Here is a 19,852-nt window from a genome sequence, read left to right as displayed (position 1 = left end):
ATGTGTGTACGTGTGCATTTTAAGAAAAATGTTATTTTTATTGCTATTGAGTGTGGTCACATATCTTTACTGTTTATTTAACTGTTTTGGTCTCCACTTCTTAGAAGAGATCAAAGCACAGTGTGGATACAAAGGTGTTTTCTGGGCTGGATCTGTGGTTCAGCAATTTAGAGCACTTGTGTCTCTTGGTGATGATCTGGGTTTCATTCCCAGCACCCATATGGTGCCTCACAATCACCTGTAACTTCAGTTCCAAAGGATCTAACACCCTCTTCTAACTTCTCTGGGCAGCAGGCATACATATACACATAAATACATGCTGGCAAAACATACACCTAAAATAATCTAAAAAGTAAAAATAAATAAACCAATAAAACCACCAAGGCATTTCTTATGAGAATCTCAAGATTGATGACTAATTAGTTTTTGTTACAGTTATTAAAGGGAAGAGGATCTAAAAGATATAGGGTTTTTCTCCAGATTTAGTTTGAAATCAGTTGTAGACCCAGTTAATAACCCAGAATTTCAGTTTCTATAGTAATGACATAGGCAATTATAATAAGACTTATCACAATCAACTTAAAGAAATACTAACTAATGGAAAATTAATGCAAAACCCAAAATAATTAGAAGTACTACTGAATAATTTAAAAGAATTTTCTACCAGCTAGTTTCTACAAAGTATAATGATTTGTATATACATGCTATAATAAAGTTTATTGCTCTGTGTACTAACTTAAAAATTAAAATTTATTAGTGTGTGTATGTATGTACACACATTTATGGATGTGTATGTACGTTCAAGCATGTGCTGTGGCACACAGGTGGAGGGAGGTCAGAGGAAAACCTCGTGGATTCATGGGTTCAGTTCTTTTTCTCTACTTTTATGTGTGTTGTAAGGATTGACACAGATCATTAAGAGTGTGGCAAGTACCTTTTACTGAACCATCTTCCTGGAGTTGGTTTTGTTGTTATTTGTTTTGTTTTTTTTTCTATAGGGTTGGTTGTGTAAGAGGTTTTAGGGCTGACTACTTTGATGAATGCTTAAAGTTTTCAATATAATTGAAGTTTTAGAAATTCTTGTGTGTGTGTGTGTGTGTGTGTGTGTGTGTGTTTGTAATTGTTTGCATACTGGGATGAGTGTATGGAAGTCAGAGAACAATGTGGAGATTCTTTCTCTGGGTCAAACTTAGGCCAGTTGAAGTAGTCTTGGTGATTGGTTCAGAATGGTGTGGAATAAAAGGCAAACTGAAAGGTGTCTGATATTTGAAAATATTCATCTTAGCATTTTTAATGTTTAATTTCTTTCCTTTATATCCTCTGAATTATTTTTACCATCATTGACTTATTACGAAATTGAATGACAGTTACATATGTCAGACATTGTGGTAAGCACTGAAAACAGAAAGTTTGGAATCTTGGACTTTTACTGAGGAGTTTGTACCTAGCAAATTTTAGTTTTTATGGCAAATTGGTGGTGTCAGATTCCCATTGTCTTTGAGAATAGTTTTCCTCACTCCACTACACTTCACATCCTAATAAAAACCCAAACAAAAAACTAAAAGGACTAAACTTTAAGGTATTGGTTTGCCTTCAGATAAGTGAAAACCAAGGTCTGTAAGGAGCAAACCTGTGTAGAGGTGCCCAGTATTTGAAGGTTGCTTTCTTTCTAAAAACATTTCCCTATTTTGGGAAAAGGTTGCTGAGCCAATGAAAGAGCAAAGTAGAATTTTCTGCAAAGTAGAAACCTATGGACTGTTAACTTCAGGTTTAGTGCACTTAGATGGTATGGCATCTATTAGGAATAAAATAAACAAGAAAGAGATATAGCATCCTAGAAAGGCTGTTTAAGATGTTTCCAGCTCGGAGCTGGAGAGATGGCTCAGCACTTAAGAGCACTGACTGCTCTTCCAAAGGTCTTGAGTTCAAATCCCAGCAACCACATGATGGCTCACAACCATCTGTAATGAGATCTGGCACCCTCTTCTGGTGTGTTTGAAGATAGCTACAGTGTACTTTTACATATAACAATAAACAAATCTTTAAAAAAAAAAAGATGTTTCTACCTCAGAGTAGGTCAGAACAGTAGAACTTCAGTACTCTTAACCATCTGCTAATTCAGTATTTTTTTTAAATGGGAAATGAGCATTTTACTGCCACAATTATCTCTATTTATTAAAACAATTCAAAACAGAATAAAAAAGGAAGGAAGGAAGAAAAACATGAAAGTTAGTAGAATTAGAGCTAAGTGTCACAGTGCATAGTGACGAGGATAGGGTAGAGGGGACTGTCAAGAGAATGACCTCCTTAACAGACATGATCTTCATGTATGGTTTTACTGGGTAGTAGTGGCACATGCTTTTTATTTCAGCACTCAGAAGGCAGAGGCAGGAGGATCTCTGAGGAGAAACAGCGATCATACTTAACCACTAAAAAAGGAGCCAGCCTGGTGTTCAGATCAAGTTGCAGGATGGCAGGATAGCCAGGGCTACGTAGAGAAATTCTGTCTTGCAAAAACAATAGACAAACAAACAAATAAAAATAAAGGAACTATAGTTTTAAGAAAAATTTTGTTTTAATAAGTTTAAAGTTTTTAACTTATTTATATGACATGAATATGTATGCGTACTTGCTTGTTTTTATGTGTACCACATATATGCTGGTGTTTAAGGAGGCCAGAAGAGGGAGTCATATCATGGAACTTGAGTTACTACAGGCAATTCCCAACTGCTGAGCTTGGATGCTGGGAATTAAACCTCAGTTCTCTCTGCAAGAGTAGCAAGTAAACTTAACCATTAAACTATCATGCCAACCCAAGAAAAATTTTATATTAGAGCAATGTATTTACTTTAAACTTTCTTTTAAAAAGTCCTTAAATTTTTCCTAATCTATGGGGAATTAAGATTACACACTGTTGGTCAGAGAGATGGTACAGAGAAAAGAACACTGACTATTCTCCCAGAGGACCCAGGTGCAATTCCTAGCACTCACAAATCAGCTCAGAGCTGTCTGTACTTTAGCTTCTGGGGATTCAACATTCACTTACTGTTCTCTTCTGACCTACACAGGCACTAGGCATATGGTGCACAGACACATGTGATATTCAGACAACAACTATGTATATAAAATAAAAAATTAAGATAAATACAAGGTTTCTCTTTGGTAAAAATCCCTTAATGATCCATTTTTAGAAAGCCAACATTAGCAGACATTTAAAGACAGTAGATGGACCCGTGACTACAGAGTTTAATGAGGATGTTTTTGTACCTACTATGAGCTTAGTATGTACTTTGGTAAAAGAGTGACACTCCTCAGAACCTCTTGTAATAGATGCCTAGCAAAGGTGAAAAAGGGAAACTTAAGTTGGATTAGTGGAAATTATATTCCTTCTTGTTTTGTTTTTTAAAAGAATTTATTTATTTTATGTATATGAGTACATTGTAGCTGTATTCGGACCCAACAAAAGAGGGCATCAGATCCCATTACGGATGGTTGTGAGCCACCATGTGGTTGCTGGAAATTGAACTCAGGACCTCTGGAAGAGCAATCAGTGCTCTTAACCACTAAGCCATCTCTCCAGCCTCCCCACCCCCACCACCTTTTTTTAGTTTTGTTCATGTGTTGCCGCCAGCGGCCACATACGAACCGGAATACCTGGAAGAGAATTCTGAGGTTAACTGGAAGGGGGCGAAAGAGAAATGAGTCAAGAGGACAGTTGCCCATAGAGACTGACTTTACTATCATTTAGCCAATATTTATAATCTTTGGAAAAACCACCCTGCCCACCAAATGGCCGAGAATTCGTTAGATCTTCTTCTCGGTGGGTTGTCTGCTTTCAGTCACGCAGTTTTCTGCTGTTCTCCGGGTGGAGCTGCGCTGAGGCCGCCTTGGTAGGTGAAATCGCTGGCGGCAATATTCATGGTTCCTTCATTCCATGATATGAGATGATAGGGAGTTAGTCTAGGTAATTATTATTTTTGAACCATTTCTAAATGCCCAGTCAACTTACAGAATGTTAATAAAAGTATTGCTACCAACCCTCTTCTCCCGTTACTAGGCACTCCTGGACACCATTTCTTCAGCACACTTTTACCTTACTGTTTTCACCTAGAGCCACTAGTTGTGTGGATACCAGGGTACTCATTCTATCTCTACAGATATAACAGGCACAGTTCTCCATGTGACTATCTTGATGTCAATAGGACCCATGAAAGGGTAGTTCCACATATGTGACAAATCTATACAACCCTCATTCAGTGAGGTTAAAGGAAACACCCATTCAGTATCATATCCATGACTGTCTGGTATGGTTAAAGGTATAGCAGGAACTTCTCAGTAGAAAGAGATTTTGGATTTGTCTTCTGCTGACTTTAAGACTTTGTAGGGATGAGGCCAAAGTTTTAGCTTGAATTCATGCTGTGCCTATTAGGGTCTGTTAATAATATTATAATAAAATAGAAAGATAGGGATGGATTGTTAAATCAATATGCCACAATCTTTCATAGGTAGAGATCTTCATATTCTGATACAAAATTAGTTATATTTTCTTATATTGATACAAAATTTTGTATATTAATACAGGTTTAAGTTTTCAATGGCATAAATCTTTGTATATTAATACAAATTTTGAGATTAATTTTGTTACAACATAGTATGTATATGTTTCAACTCTTGTATTGGTATTATGCTTATACAACTCATTTAAAAATAGAAGGCCTAATTCCATTTCTTTCAGTAGCTACTATTACAAACTGTTTAAAATAAATACTGCAAGTTAATAATCAGTCAAACTCGTGTTCATATTAGGAACCAATTGTTAATTACAATAATATGTCTTAAAAGTTATTCAAATAGTAAAGAATTAAAAGTAACAATTCAGGTATGCTGTATGTAGAGAGATGGTCTTCAAAAGTGATAGATATCCACAAAGTATGACATTTAATATAAGTCATTATAAAAAGATCTTTTGACTATGAGACATGTCTGCTCCTGACAGTACTCCTATTCCACTTTGAAAAAGATGATGAGCATCAATAACCTTCCATATTGTGTTGCTTCAGTTGGGACAAGCTAGCCACTTGGGGGGGAAAAAAAAGCCTTAACTTTATCTGTAGACAAAAATGCTGTCCAAAAAAGGACAAATGCACAAAAGATAGTTGATTGCTAAGCTCTGCCAAGACAGGGTAAGTTAGTCCTTCATAATTCCTGCTTCACTTAAGGTCTGTCAGATAGTTTAGCCAAAAGGCTAAAGATAGATGCTTCAATGTTATAATAAATATTGGGGACTGTTCAGATGGTAAGCTAGCTCCTTAATTTCTATGATTTTTTTTGTAGTCTGCAAAGCCAAAAGTATCTAGTTTTTAATTATCTTTAATCTTTTTTTTTTTAAACAATTCAGTTGTTATCCCCCTCCCAGTCTGCTTTTCCACAGTTCCTCATCTCATTCCTCCTCTGCTGTGTCCAAGAGGAAATCCCCACCCCCTCCGCCCCATCAGGTCTCTCTACTCCCTAGGGCCTCATATATGCTGCCTAGTTGGTGGCTCAGCATCTCAGAGATCTTGGGAGTCCAAGTTAGTTGAGACTGCTGGTCTTCCTATTGGGTTGCCCTCCTCCACAATTACTTTTAGTCTTTCCCTAAGTCAACCACAGAGGTCCCTGGCTTCTGTCCATTGGTTGAGTATAAGTATCTGCATCTGTCTCGGTCAGTTGCTTATTGAGATTTTTAAGAGTTGTGTTCCTATGCTTCCTGCATACTCAATATTTATACCTTCTCAACTCTTGGATGGGGTTAAAGACTAGAGAGTTATAGTGTTTCAATTAAACTTATGCTGTTTAAGATTTAAAAAGATGTTCTAGGTGTAAACAGATGTTTTTAAAATGGTAATACAGGTTAAAATAATAAATGATATAGATACAAAACTCTAAACTCATTAAGATAAAATAGATGGTAAAATACATTCTCTAAGTTGCCAAGTACAAGCAGACCAGACACTTAAATATAACTTATACCTAATAATTTCCATAATTGTTCTACTGTATGTTGTTTATTATTATAAGAAAAAGAGCCTTTTTAATTAGCCAAAAAAATTGTTGACATTTGATCTTTTGCTGTGCTAAATATTGGTTGCTCCCAGAGATCACACACAGACCCAGGTGATGATGCTATATGACCTTGCCCCCTAAGTTCCCTGATTGGTAAATCAAGATGGCAGCGCCAGTAGCTGGTCAGAAGAGACATATGCAGGGTTTAGGGTTCCTGAGCTTGGGGTTGGAGAAAACCATGAGGGAAAAAGAGAAAAAGGTAGAGCAAAGGAAGCCTCCATTGGGGTAAGAATCTTAAATTAATGCCCATGTGGTTTAATTGGAGATAAGAGCAGCCCCGACAAAACTTGGTAACTTATATAATAATTATTTGCTGTGAAATAGACATAATAGCATAGAGGGTAAATATCTACCTAGCACTGTGCTAATTAAGGCTCATTATAAATATAAAGGTCATGTGTGTCCTTTACCCAGAAACCAAATGGTCAAAGGGAGGGTAAAACCTCTGGATTGAGATTAAATATTTTTACAACAGTGTGGTCTCAGCTTGTCATGAGAAGGAGATATCACTATACCTGTACCAAAGCAATCCAAACAATAACAAAAGAAAGTATAGAAGAACTGCCCAAGACTGGAACATATGACACTAATCTGTAATCCTGCTTTTTGGGAAGACCTGGGCAACAAAATGAGAAAGAATGTTAAGAAAAGAGGATAACTGAGTGAAAGAAGAAATAGTAAGGTACCAGTGAGCACATTAAGCTTATATGACTTGATTGCTTTAACAGTTAACAATCATTAGACTGATGAATACAAACAGTTAATCAGAGGCAGTTCAAATATTATACACAAAACTAAAAGTAAAAAGGTATATAAGGTTTATCTACTCAGTATAAAAGGAAATATCTCATAATGCTAAGATCAGTTTTTTAAAGTAAATGTAGAGTCCCAAATTTATAGGTACCAGATAAAATAGCTTCAAAAATGCATGCAAAAATTAATATAAATATAATGCTGAATATAAATTGTAGCTGTAAATGGGGTATTTTAACTTATCTTGAATAACTTAACTCATATTTTATGGGTATCCATTGCTCTCTGCCTTGCATATCAGTATAGACAGTTACCATTCACTTAACTGGTTATTGAGACCCGTTAAATGATATGTAGCATATTGAACCCTATCTGAAGAATACATATTTACAAAAGTAATGCTTAAGTTATTTTGGACCATAAAGCAAAGGTCAGCTTCCCAAATATTAATGTATATTTTAGTACCATAATAAAATTACAAGCCGGGTGATGGTGGCATACTCCTTTAATCCCAGTACTTGCGAAGCATAGGTCAGTGAGTTTGTGGCCAGCCTGGTCTACAGAAAAAGCTTCAAGACAGCCAAGGCTGAACAGAGAAAACCTGTATTCAAAAACAAAATAAAACAAACCAAAAAAAGAAGAAGAAGAGGAGGAGGAGGGGGAGGGAGAAGAAGAAAAGAAAAAAAAAGAAATTTCCTTTACCTATCCCCATGTTAGCATGGGTGAGATTCCAAAGTTCAGCACCCACTACTGCCAAACAATTCCCCCCAGAAACCTAAAACCAAGTAAATATGCTTAATAGTTTAAAAGACAAATAAACTAGAAACTAGATACAGTTAAATAGCATGCTGTGGGGGTGTAGCTGATGTTATAGTTAATTTTATACCTATTAGAACATTTTCCTGTTAATCTGTGATTGCTCCTAAAACCTAGAAAAATGGTCAGCAAAGTAAGTCTGGGAAATAATTCCATTCTTAATTATCTCAGATGAAAGTAAAATACCTTAGAATAGACCTAACTCAGGAAGTGAAAGACCTGTACAGCGAGGTCTTGAGAATACTGGACAAAGGAACTGGAAGCACTCACAAATGTAATGATTTTTCTGTGATTATGAATTAGAAGGATTACTGTTGTAAAGATAGCCATTGTAGTCACCAACATTTACTCTTTGAGGAAATAAACGATCCTAAAATTAACACAGAAGTGCAAAAGACCAAATAGCCATAATGGTCCTCACTATAAACAATGATGGATGAGATATCACTATACCTGATTTCAAGTTAGAGTAAAAGAGTCATAATACTTGTACAGAAACAGACATGTTGATCATTATAATTGGTTAGATGATTCAGATAAAACCACATGTAGCCGCAGCCTACTTAAAACTTTGTCAAATGCTATTATTTTCTGCAAGATTAATAGAGTTGTTTTTTTTTTTTTTTCCAGGAGGAATATAGAACTGAAGGTATCAGTTGGCATAACATAGATTATATTGATAATACCTGTTGTATAAATCTTATTAGCAAAAAACCAACAGGACTGCTCCATCTTTTGGATGAAGAAAGCAAGTGAGTATAGTGCTTTTCAGTTTTATATTTGACCATTGTGCTTTTTGTGTGTTTCACCTTTATTTGTAATAGAGCTTGACTGTGTAACTCTGGCTAGGTTGGAACTGAGGCTGCTGTAGCCCCAGTGTAGCCTCAGACTCACAGCAGTCTTTAGTCTTAGGCTTCTCAGTGTTAACTGTACAAGCATGTACCACCAACCAGCTTATATCTAAGTAAAGGTAAGCATTCTGATAATGTTTCAATAAAGATTTACAGTTTTTCTGTATGTGTCTGAAAAAAATAATACATTTTTGTATAATAGGTTGTGCGTTACTCTTTTTTTTCTTTTTATTCGATATAATTTATTTACATTTCAAATGATTTCCCCTTTTCTAGCCCCCCACTCCCCGAAAGTCCCGTAAGCCCCCTTCTCTTCCCCTGTCCTCCCACCCACTCCTTCCCACTTCCCCGTTCTGGTTTTGCCGAATACTGCTTCACTGAGTCTTTCCAGAACCAGGGGCCACTCCTCCTTTCTTCTTGTACCTCATTTGATGTGTGGATTATGTTTTGGGTATTCCAGTTTTCTAGGTTAATATCCACTTATTAGTGAGTGCATACCATGATTCACCTTTTGAGTCTGGGTTACCTCACTTAGTATGATGTTCTCTAGCTCCATCCATTTGCCTAAGAATTTCATGAATTCATTGTTTCTAATGTGCATTACTCTTGAACAACTTTTTTCCAGACTTAGAAAATTTGATGTTAAATCTTTTTTTTTTTTTTTTGGCTGTCCATTCTTCATTTATTTTTATGTTTCTGCCCTACCTTTATCTACATATAATGATAGAGTGACATTTACAAATCCAATGTATCCAAAATGATGGTAAGTGTATGCTGTGTGTTCCATTGTAAGACTAACAAGCCAAGTCCTGAGTTCAAATCCTTTAATTGTTCCAACAGCTGGGTCTTAGCTCTTCTCTTTGTTACTTATACTCATCATGTGATTCTTGGCTTTCATGCAATCTAAGTGCTTATGGTACATCTTTGTTTCTGCATTCTGACTTTCTCCTCTGCATTTGTTCCTTGATGTCACTAAAAATGTCCAGTAAGCATCACAAACCTATGTTGCACCCAAACTCAACTTCTGAGTGTTTCCAAATGTGTTCCTCTCACAGTTCCACAAATCTTGACAATTCCACTCTGTCAAACCACAAATTCTTCTCTGATATACCTCATATGTTTTTATATCCTGCATTTTATCCTGCAATTCATCTGTGAGACATTTTCAGAGAAGACCAAATGGAGGGCAAAGACCTGCTCTAATAAATTTTTGATCTTTCCAGTATCCATTTACACTCAAGTCCCTTCCCAGCAACCCACTGCTGTGAGCATGCTCTGTACCTTTGCTGCTCCTCTCCTTCAGATTTCCTTCCTTCCTTCCTTCCTTCCTTCCTTCCTTCCTTCCTTCCTTCCTTCCTTCCATTTTTTTTCCTTCATGTCCTTTTTTTTTTTTTTTGAATTTTCTGTATTCTTTGTTTACATTCCAAATGATTTCCCCTTTCCTGGTTCCCCCCTCCCCATAAGTCCCATAATCCCTCTTCCCTCCGCCCATTCCCCAATCACCCCCCTCCCATTTCTCTGTCCTGATACTCCCCTACAATGCTGGATCAAGCCTTTCCAGGACCAGGGCCCTCTCCTTCCTTCCTTCTTGGGAATCATTTGATATGTTAATTGTGCCCTGAGTATTCAGAGCTTCTGGGCTAATTAATATCCACTTATCAGTGACTGCATTACATGTGTATTCTTTTGTGATTGGGTTACCTCACTTAGGATATTTTTCAGTTCCAACCATTTGCCTAAAAATTTCATGAATTCATTGTTTTTAATTGCTGAGTAGTATTCCGTTAAATCTTTTGATACGCATTTCTTTATTCTTGAGAATTTCATATATGTATGCAATGAAATATGATTACATCTACCCTTTCTTTCCCCTCTGACTCTTTCCATATTACCTCCAACACTCCAAATTTCATGTGCTGTCCTCTTCCCCCACTCTTTTTTTCATTGGCAATGGAAGATCCACTGCCTCTGCCTCCCAGGTGCTGAAATTAAAGGAGTGTACACTTATTGTTTTGTTTTGATTACCCATTAAGTCTAAGTAATTCTGCCCAAATATGCATGGCTGTAGATCTATCCACTAGATAATGGAAAACTTATCACTAGTCACATCCTTATGCACATTTAAAAAAAAAGACTCCCTCCCCACTCCCCATTTCTCCCTCTTTTCTACCCTTAGACAGGGTCTTGTTACATAGCCTGATCTGCTCTTGAAGTTGAGATCTTCCTGTCTGATATTACTTAGTTGTGGTGCCACCTACCTTTAATCCCAGCACTCAGGAGATATAGATAGGTGGATCCATGAAAGTTCATGGCCAGCCTGGTATACATTCCAAGTTGAAGGCCAGCCAAGGCTACATAGTAAGCTCCACTCCTATCCCTCTCATCTCTTACCCCTCCCAAAAAAGAAAAGAATCTGATTGGATACTGTAGGTAAAAACTTTTCATTAACTAGTATATTAGACAGCATAATGTCCTTTACTATTATGCTTTATAAAAGACTACATCTTTCTCATAATTTGTTCAATTAAGCTTTCCACAGGCTACAAATCAAACATTACTTGACAAGTTTAAACATCAACATGAAGAGAATTCTTACATTGAATTTCCAGCTGTGATGGAGCCTGCTTTTATCATAAAGCATTATGCTGGGAAAGTAAAATATGGAGTAAAGGTTAGTAAATTTCTTTCTTCCCCCCCCTCCCCGCAGACAGGGTTTCTCTGTGTAGCCCTGGAACTCACACTGTAGAACAGGCTGGCCTCGAACTCAGAAATCTACCTGCCTCTGCCTCCCAGAGTGCTGGGATTACAGGCATGCGCCACCACTGCCTGGCTATAATTTTCTTATTGAATATGGCTTTACAGTAGAGGTATGTATTTTAAATTATAGAATATTTTTTATTATTTGACAGTTTGATGCATGTAAACATTTTTTCCCTCATCATAGCTACACTTCCAACTCTTCCGCCATATGCATCATTGCTATTTCTGGCATGCTACCCTTTCTTGTAGTTTCCGGAGGCTCTGAATCAGTAGCCTTTGGAGACATTTTATATGGATAAAACTAGAATTGAGATCTATTTTTTAGTATATTACCATTTAGATAATTTTTCTGCTTTTTTCCGTCTGTAGATAAATCTATTAGGAAATTTTAGTGAACTTTTTATATCTAGAACAGATAGTGTCTGTGTGTCTCAAACTCATTGTTCATCCTCATAATTCATCTGTTTTCCTTTAATGATACTCATAATGATCTTTTAGAAACTTATGCCCTGAGCACCATTAGGTAGATATGAGCTTTTATTCTTACTAAGTATATTAATATTAACTCTTGCATGTATTTTATGTAACTTATGAGATGGCTAACTCTTGATTCTTGGGAAGCTTAAACTTGCCACTTATGATACTTAGTTTCCTTGTAATGCAGTAATGAAATGATATAAAAATCAATAACTCATTGATTTTTTTGGTTTTCTGCTTTTGAGACAGTTTCATGTAGCTTAGATGGTCTCAAATTTTCTGTTTAGCAGAGGATGTCCTTGAACTCCTACTTCTCCTGCTTCTCATCCTACGAGGCTAGAATTACTGAGATGTGTCACTGTGTCTAGCTGTGCTAAACATCCTAATTAATTAACTATTTACTGATTCACTTTTAAAATAATTATTTATTAAATACCATATTATCAGTTCCCTGTTAAGTATTTTCACTTGTATAGTGATAAACTATACAGACAGATTTATAAGTATATATATCATATGCCTATCATACATCATATTTATTTCTAGCTATGTACTATACATTTTTCTGTGAGTTAAAGTAATGAAGTAATTACCCTTTAATTTGTAAATTTACAAAGACTTCTCTAAAGCACCTTTATGAGAAGAACTAAAGTAAAAGTTACACTGGTGAGTTGAGATAGTGAATTATAGGCTATAAGTAAGAAAGGAGTTAAGTATGTTGAAATCCTGTATAAAAGGTCAGTGAGGGAGATGAGACTATTACGGATGAGTGAGATGTTTTACTAAATTCCAAGAGCAGACTTTAGATTAAATCTTGAATGGCTTCTAGGTCACATTAAAGGAGTTGAGGTGTTTTGTTTTTAATGGAATTCAGGAGTCTCTGTACAACCCATACTGTTAGTGAAGTAACAGTCCTTTGCAGCCTTCTGAGTGCTTCATTTACAGGTGTTTATTAACAATCTCACTACTGGAGTGTAGTTTTTTGGTGAAATTATTATAGGGACTGTGAAACTATTAAAGCAGATTTGTGTTTTTAAGAACAGCAGAGAGGGTAAGACTGGATTCTTAGAATTTATTAATTCTCCCTCTTTACCTCCCTCCCCTTTTAAATTGTGGTGAAATATTAAATTGAACCATAAAAGTAGCAGAAGAAATGGGGAAGATCTTATTTAAGGTACAGTGTGGAGATCCCCATATACTTTATAGATATTATAAATGAATATTTTATGGTGGGAAGTAATTGAATCTATTTGAGGTTGTCATATCTGAGATGGAGTACATGGGTGAGAGGCAAAATTTAGGTATAACTTATAAAGTAAAACGAAGCAGAAATCTTGATCCTGTTGTTAGATGATGTTGTAGTTATTTTTCTAGTGTGGTAGTAAAACACAGCAATCAAGGCAATTTATAGAAGAAAAGGTTATTTGGGCTTACCATTCCAGAAGGGTAAGAGTCCACCATGGAAGGGAAGCAGCAGGAATGGCAGCTGAAGGGAGAAACTGAGGTGGTCATTTCTATTACTGCAAGCACAAAGCAGAGAGTTGGAACAAGAAATGGTGTGAGTCTTTAAACTCAGAATTTGACTACATTGGCATACTTCAGTAGGACCACACCTCTTGAACCTATAGAAACAGCAAGTGGGAACCAAGTATGAATATGCCCAAAATTTATGGGGACATTTATCATATAGTATACACACCTATTTCTCTGATGTTTCTGTATTTTATTGAGTAGATTGAAACTAAAAATTGATTGAAAGGTGAAATTATATACTCACTAAAGGAACTAGACAAGTGCTAGAGCTATTACTGGAGATAAAAAAGGGATATTTCACAATGAGAAGAGTGTTCAGATAAAATGTTTATCAAAAGTTATTTATACCCAGTAACTTTGATTCAGACTATAGCAAGCAGAAAGAGACTCAACACTAGCTGTAGTGTTGAGATTGCAGCAGTGGTAAAGTGCTCATCTAGTATGTGTAACACTCTAAGTGTAATTGTTAGCACTGTAAAAGCTATAACTAAATAAAATAGTAGACAAACCTACTATTGTGTTACAGGGCACACATACAAAATATCAAATAGAAAAATTGGGCAGCATTTTTAAAACAATTATCCCAATTACGTGCCATAGTGTCACTTAGGCAGTTACTATGTATTTAAATGTTAAGCAAAACTCTTCCAATTAGTTGATGTATCAGTCCATAAAAATCACAACTAAAACTAATGTCATTCTAAGAAGACACATTTTCGACTGAATAGTTAGGATTGCAGTATTTTAAAGTTTGTAGAATCCAGTTAAACTATTTTAGACAAATGCTTGACAAGAAATTAGGATGAAAAGTATATCATATTCCGTTTCTAGAAATTTGTAAAAGTGTTTCATTGAACCCAATAGAGTGAGAAGGACATGATAAAAATCAGAAGTCAACACAATAAAAAGAACTATAAAGAAATCAAAAAGAGCTTCTTGGAGTGGTGGCACATTCCTTTTGTCCCAGTACTTCCCAAGGCAGAGGTAGTGATATCTGTGTAAATTTAAGGCCAACCTAATCTACACAATGAGTTCTAGGACTAGTCCGGACTATATAGTGATACCCTGTCTCAAAACAAAAGAAATCCTGCCAAAATTAAAACAAAATCGACAAAGTCTAATTTTAGTTCCATTTTGATACAATAACAATATAAACAAAAGTATATCAGAAAGTAGCTGATAATAGAAAACTATAAATTATAGGCATCAAAAATAACAAAGTTAATTCATTCTTCTGAGCCACTCTTTCATTGTGCAGGGTCAGATCTTTATAATATACCAACTGGCTGGTGTTCAGTTCTTTTACATTTCTAATCCTTTTATCATTGAATGAGACAAAATAAAAAGAAGCTCTACCTTATAGGCCTTGAGTATGTTATTTGCCTATTTCCTACCACTTGGAGCTTTTGCCAATATGTTCTGTCCCTGGCCTTACTGCTTTTTTTGGTGAGGTGCTTTTTTTGTCTTTTTTTTTTTTTTTTAATGTTTGTTTTTGTTTTCTTTCAAGGCTAGGTCTTTTACGTTTTCTAGTTATTTTACCATTTTATCGAATACCCCTTCTAATAATCCATAATGAAATTAGAATATTCATCATTTCTCACATAGTTCATAGTTTCAGAATTAGCTGGCACTTTTTAGAAGGTACTTGGCCCAGGTAACTATTCAGAATAGAATTTAATAGTATTTTTCAGAAATAACATTGGTACTTTTTTCATAGGATTTTCGGGAAAAAAATACAGATCATATGCGTCCAGACATTGTGGCTCTTCTGAGAAGTAGCAGGAATGCTTTTGTTTCTGGGATGACTGGCATTGATCCTGTAGCTGTTTTCCGATGGGCAGTTCTCCGAGCATTTTTCAGAGCTGTGGTTGCTTTCAGGGAAGCTGGGAAAAGATATATTCAGAGAAAAAGTGGTAAGCCATTCTTGCTAGTATTCTTCCATAATAATACTTTTTATTTTGGTCTGTTTACTTGTCATACTCTGTAATCCTGTCTCATAGCTGATAAATCACACACACCTTTAAGTGATTAAATGTATGTTTCTGTATTATGTATGCATATGATGCTATATTTTCATTAGTAGATATTGATAGGAACAATGAGTGTCTTAGTTAGGGTTTCTATTGTGTGATGAAACACCATGACCAAGGCTGGTAATAAAGGGGAGCATTTAATTGGAGGCTTGTTTACAGTTTTGGAGGGTTAGTCCATGGCCATCATGGTGGAGGCAAGCATGGTGCTTGGAGCAATATCTGAGTTCTCATATCTGATCTGAAAGGTGCAGGCAAACAGTGAAACTGGGACAAGAATTTTTCAAACCTCAGAAACACTGCCCCAGTGACACCTCTTCCAAGAAGGTCATACCTACTAATTCTTCTCAAACAGTCTCACCAGCTATAGACCAACTATTCAAATATATGAGTAGACAGGGGCTACTCTCATTAAAATCATCACAGTGAGTATAAGGCATGTAGTATTTATGAACAAAAATGCAAGCAGATAATGATATAATGATTCAGAATTTGATTTTAATGTTTTCTCCATCTTGTCCATCCTTATGTTTTTTTCAACAAATTCTATCATAATCTAATATAAAAAAGCAAATTAGGAAACAAAAACAGGGTCAGTTAGTGTAATATGGTAGATTTTCCTGCCCAGTCACCTTATCTATTGACCAATTTTGTAAGTATTTGTACTTTTTCTTTCCTATTAAAGAATGATCTGTTCACTAAGGTTTTTGTTTTGTTTTTCTTAACCCGATAACTCGGTTTATTGAGTTCTTACTTTGAGTTTTATAAATAATTTTTTTTCTGGGTCCTTCCTCTTTCTTTAAGCCGTGAGACACTTATTGTGCATGAGGTCAAGTTCATAGGCACATGTGGCCATTTGGAATGTGTATAGCTAGAATCTTCTAATTTATATGTAGTTGAAGCATGTCTTTCAGTAGGATTATACAAGTGCTTCTTTGTTCTTCTATAGTCCTAGGAGTAAACAAACCTTCAAAGTCAGCTTTTAAACTTCAGTTCTGATTTTTCACCTGGGGGGTAGTCAATCAGACTCTTCAACTTCCAGACCAGTTTAGTCTACATAGTGAGTTCCAGGACAACCAGGGCTATTTAGAGAGACTCTGACTCAAAGACAAAACAACACAACAACAAAAGCAAAAAATAGTCCTAGGGAATCCTAAGTGACTTGATTATTTGTAGACTTTCCCACTGACTTAGTCAATGTTCTAGTGCTGTGAAGAGACACCATGACCACAACAACTCTTACAAAGGAAACCCTTTAATTGGGGTTGGCTTCAGAGGTTTAGTTCATTGTTGTCATGGCTGGAATCATGGCAGTAAGCAGGCAGACATAATGTTGGGAAGGTAGCTAAGAGTTCTACGTCCAGATGGGCAGGACAGAGAAACACTGGGTTGGCCTATCTTGAGCATTTGAAACTGCGAAGCCCCCCTCCCCTCAGTGACATACTTCCTCTAACAAAGTCACATGTACTCCTATAAGGCCACACCTCCTAAACCCTGTCAAGTAGCCCTATTCCTTAATGACCAAGCATTCAAACATATGAACCCATGGTGACTATTCAAACTACCACACCCCCATAGGAAGTATGAAAGGGAGTTCTTGTGGTTGAAGTGGTTAAGATGATAGTAACGGAGAGGTGATTCACCAGTTAAGTGCACTTGTTGCTTTTTCTGATGACCTGAGTTCAGTTCGCAGCATCCATGTTAGATGGCTCACAACCACTGGCAACTCCAGCTCTAGGGGGAAATCAGGGGTCCTCTTCTGGATAGAGTTGCACCCAAGTGTGCACATGAACCCAGAAATACATACATACACATAAATGCAGTTTTTAAAGGACAGTAGAAACATTAGGGAAGAAATAAAGAGCACATTATAGTTAACTACAAGAAAATAGAATAAACATAATCTTTACATTTTCTAGCATTCCAATTTGAAAGAGAGCTGATTGAAGTTATAACTCTTAATCCTATGTGTATGGTCATATTCTTTATATAACTTGTTTAATAGTAAGAGTGTAAAGAAAGGGCCACTTTTTGAGGAATTGAAATTGTTTTTTAACTTAGACTAGTTATAAATTACTGTTAATTATAATTTTTATATCAACTGCTAACTAATTTTTAAAAACGTGTTTGATATAAAAGAGGATAGTGATGAAAGAAAACTAAAGAAGTCTTAATATGTAGAAAGCAAATAACATCCTTCCGCATAACAAGGAGTTCAAGAAAGAAATCACAAGAAAAGGTAGAAGATACTTTGAGCTGGAGATAAGAATGAACAGCACTCTGTACTAATCCCTGCTTGCTTAGTTTATGTCCTTCCATTTTGTTTTTGGGCCGTGGAAGTTTTGACTGAGAATGATTATTGGCTACATAAATTCATGATATAGTTATTTTATATATTACTATGAGAAAACTAAACAGTATGTCACAATGTATAGGCGATAGCTCAAAAAGTGCTTATAGAAAGGTTTATCGCTTTCAGAACACCTACATTATAAATCAAAATGTCAGGCAATTAACCCAATGTTCTACTGTTCTAAGGAGGCTTGGATAAAAGGATAAACACAACATAAGCAGGGCATTGTAGATTAAGTTGGACATAAATGAGTACAGAGTAAAAAACAAGCAAACCCAGAAAAATGTAGCAACACTAAACAATATTCTCAATTGATTGAGTGGATTATAAGTATAGTTCATAGTTTCCTCTTTCTCTGCTCCTCAGACGTGTTCACTTTCCCTGACTGTCCATGTGCAGGCTAGTCTGATACCTGGCTGTTGGGGGTAAATTACTGATAATAATGAAAATTGAGTATTTTTTACTAAAGTGTCTTGTGACAATGAAGTGACATTAAACTTTCTTTTTATAAAAATTTAAATATTTCTAATTATTGATTCTCATCTTGGTTAAATGGTTAATTTAAAAAAGTTACTTTTAAGATTGCATTTTCTCTGCTAAATGATGTTTTTTAACATGACATTTTAGTTTTTATCAGTTTGATAAAATTTTTGAAGTAGATTTCCTTCATAACTTTATTAAAAAAACTGCTACTTTTATATATTGATGATTAATAAGATTGTGTTTTCTCTGATAAGTGTAGATAATATTTTTTAAATTTAGAAATTTAGGTTAGGTAATTTCAGTGAGATAAAAAAAAAACTCTGCTGGGCTGGAAAGATGGCGCAGTGGTTACACTGACTGCTCTTCTGAAGGTCCTGAGTTCAAATCCCAGCAACCACATGGTGGCTCACGACCATGTGTAATGAGATCTGATGCTCTCTTCTGGAATGTCTGAAGACAGCTACAGTGTACTTACATAAAACAAATAAATCTTTAAGGCAGGTTTTTATTTTTTTTTTTGGTTTTGGTTTTGGGTTTGGTTTTGGTTTTTTCAAGACAGGGTTTCTCTGTGTAGCCCTGGCTGTCCTGGAACTCACTCTGTAGACCAGGCTGGCCTCGAACTCAGAAATCCATCTGCCTCTGTCTCCCAAGTGCTAGGATTAAAGCCAGCCACCACCGCCTGGCTAATAAAGCTTTTTTTTTTTTTTTTTTTTTTTTTTTTAAAACAACTCTGCAAGAGTTTTTTTAATTAGTTTTTCATTGAGCTTTAAAATTGCTATCTTGAGAACTGTTTGTAATTTATGACATTGAGACCCATTCCTAATTGTACAATAAAGTATACTAATGGAGCTTCAGTTCATTATGTGCCTCTTAATTTGTTCCTAGATTATATAGTTGTGATTTTTAGAAGCAAAATTGTTAAATGTAGCCATTCATCCCTAACTCTTAAGGTAATCTCTGAGAGAATGACACTCAAGAACACATCTCATTTGAAATATGGAAACTTTAAATCAATTTTTTGCTGATATTTATGGTATTGAAATTGCCCTTCCCCCATGCCTTACTGCTCAAATGACTCACTTGGTTAGCACTCATCTGAGTGCTTTGGTCTTTACTCTTATGCCTTCTCTTTCCTGCTTGTAATTCACTTTATCTCCTTTTCCAGTGGTGAGGTATGGGTTCTCCCGCTATATTTCAGATTTATAAATGCAGAGTGCTGCTTGGGCTCCCTGGTTGTGGTGTGCTACTACTTACTCATAGTACACACTCGGCAGACATTGACAAAACAAGTATACCTCATTGCCAGATTTGTAAAAGACAGGGTACCTTTTTTCATAATTGTTTGGGTATAATTTCTATCAGATTCTATCAATGTTGCCAATTATATGCTAAAGATATTTCAGAAAGAAATAATTATCCAAGAACAACCAGTTGATACTACTTGTTTGAAATGTTCTTTATACTTTAATTTAGAAATTTTATTATGGCATTAACTCAGAATACTTTGATTAATAAACTAGATGTTTGGCATATTTGAAAAGAATATTTGTTTTTTCTTATTATTTGTTATTTGGGGAGAATCATACACATTATTTTTAGTATTTTAAAATATATCAAGATAGTTGGCATTGTGTTTGATTCTCTTATTGGTTTGGGCTTACATATGTCATTTTCTTTTTTCCATTTTTTTATTT

The 19,852-nt window shown here is 35.6% G+C and overlaps 1 protein-coding gene across 7 annotated transcripts in view; it reads left to right on the top strand.

Moving 5' to 3' along the window:
* Nucleotides 1-19,852, top strand: part of Myo9a (myosin IXA) — a 229,491-nt gene that overhangs the window by 99,372 nt on the left and 110,267 nt on the right. For all 7 annotated transcript variants that reach the window (XM_052188139.1, XM_052188138.1, XM_052188141.1 and 4 more), the window contains 3 exons: nucleotides 8,302-8,423; nucleotides 11,052-11,193; nucleotides 15,010-15,205. In XM_052188139.1, the coding sequence (XP_052044099.1) occupies nucleotides 8,302-8,423; nucleotides 11,052-11,193; nucleotides 15,010-15,205 (460 nt within the window). The remainder of the gene's footprint in view (nucleotides 1-8,301; nucleotides 8,424-11,051; nucleotides 11,194-15,009; nucleotides 15,206-19,852) is intronic.

The sequence above is a fragment of the Apodemus sylvaticus genome, chromosome 7, assembly GCF_947179515.1.
Source record: "Apodemus sylvaticus chromosome 7, mApoSyl1.1, whole genome shotgun sequence".
Classification (NCBI taxonomy): domain Eukaryota; kingdom Metazoa; phylum Chordata; class Mammalia; order Rodentia; family Muridae; genus Apodemus; species Apodemus sylvaticus.
Note: the sequence above shows the minus strand (reverse complement) of the source record. Positions and strands in the feature narration are given on the sequence as shown.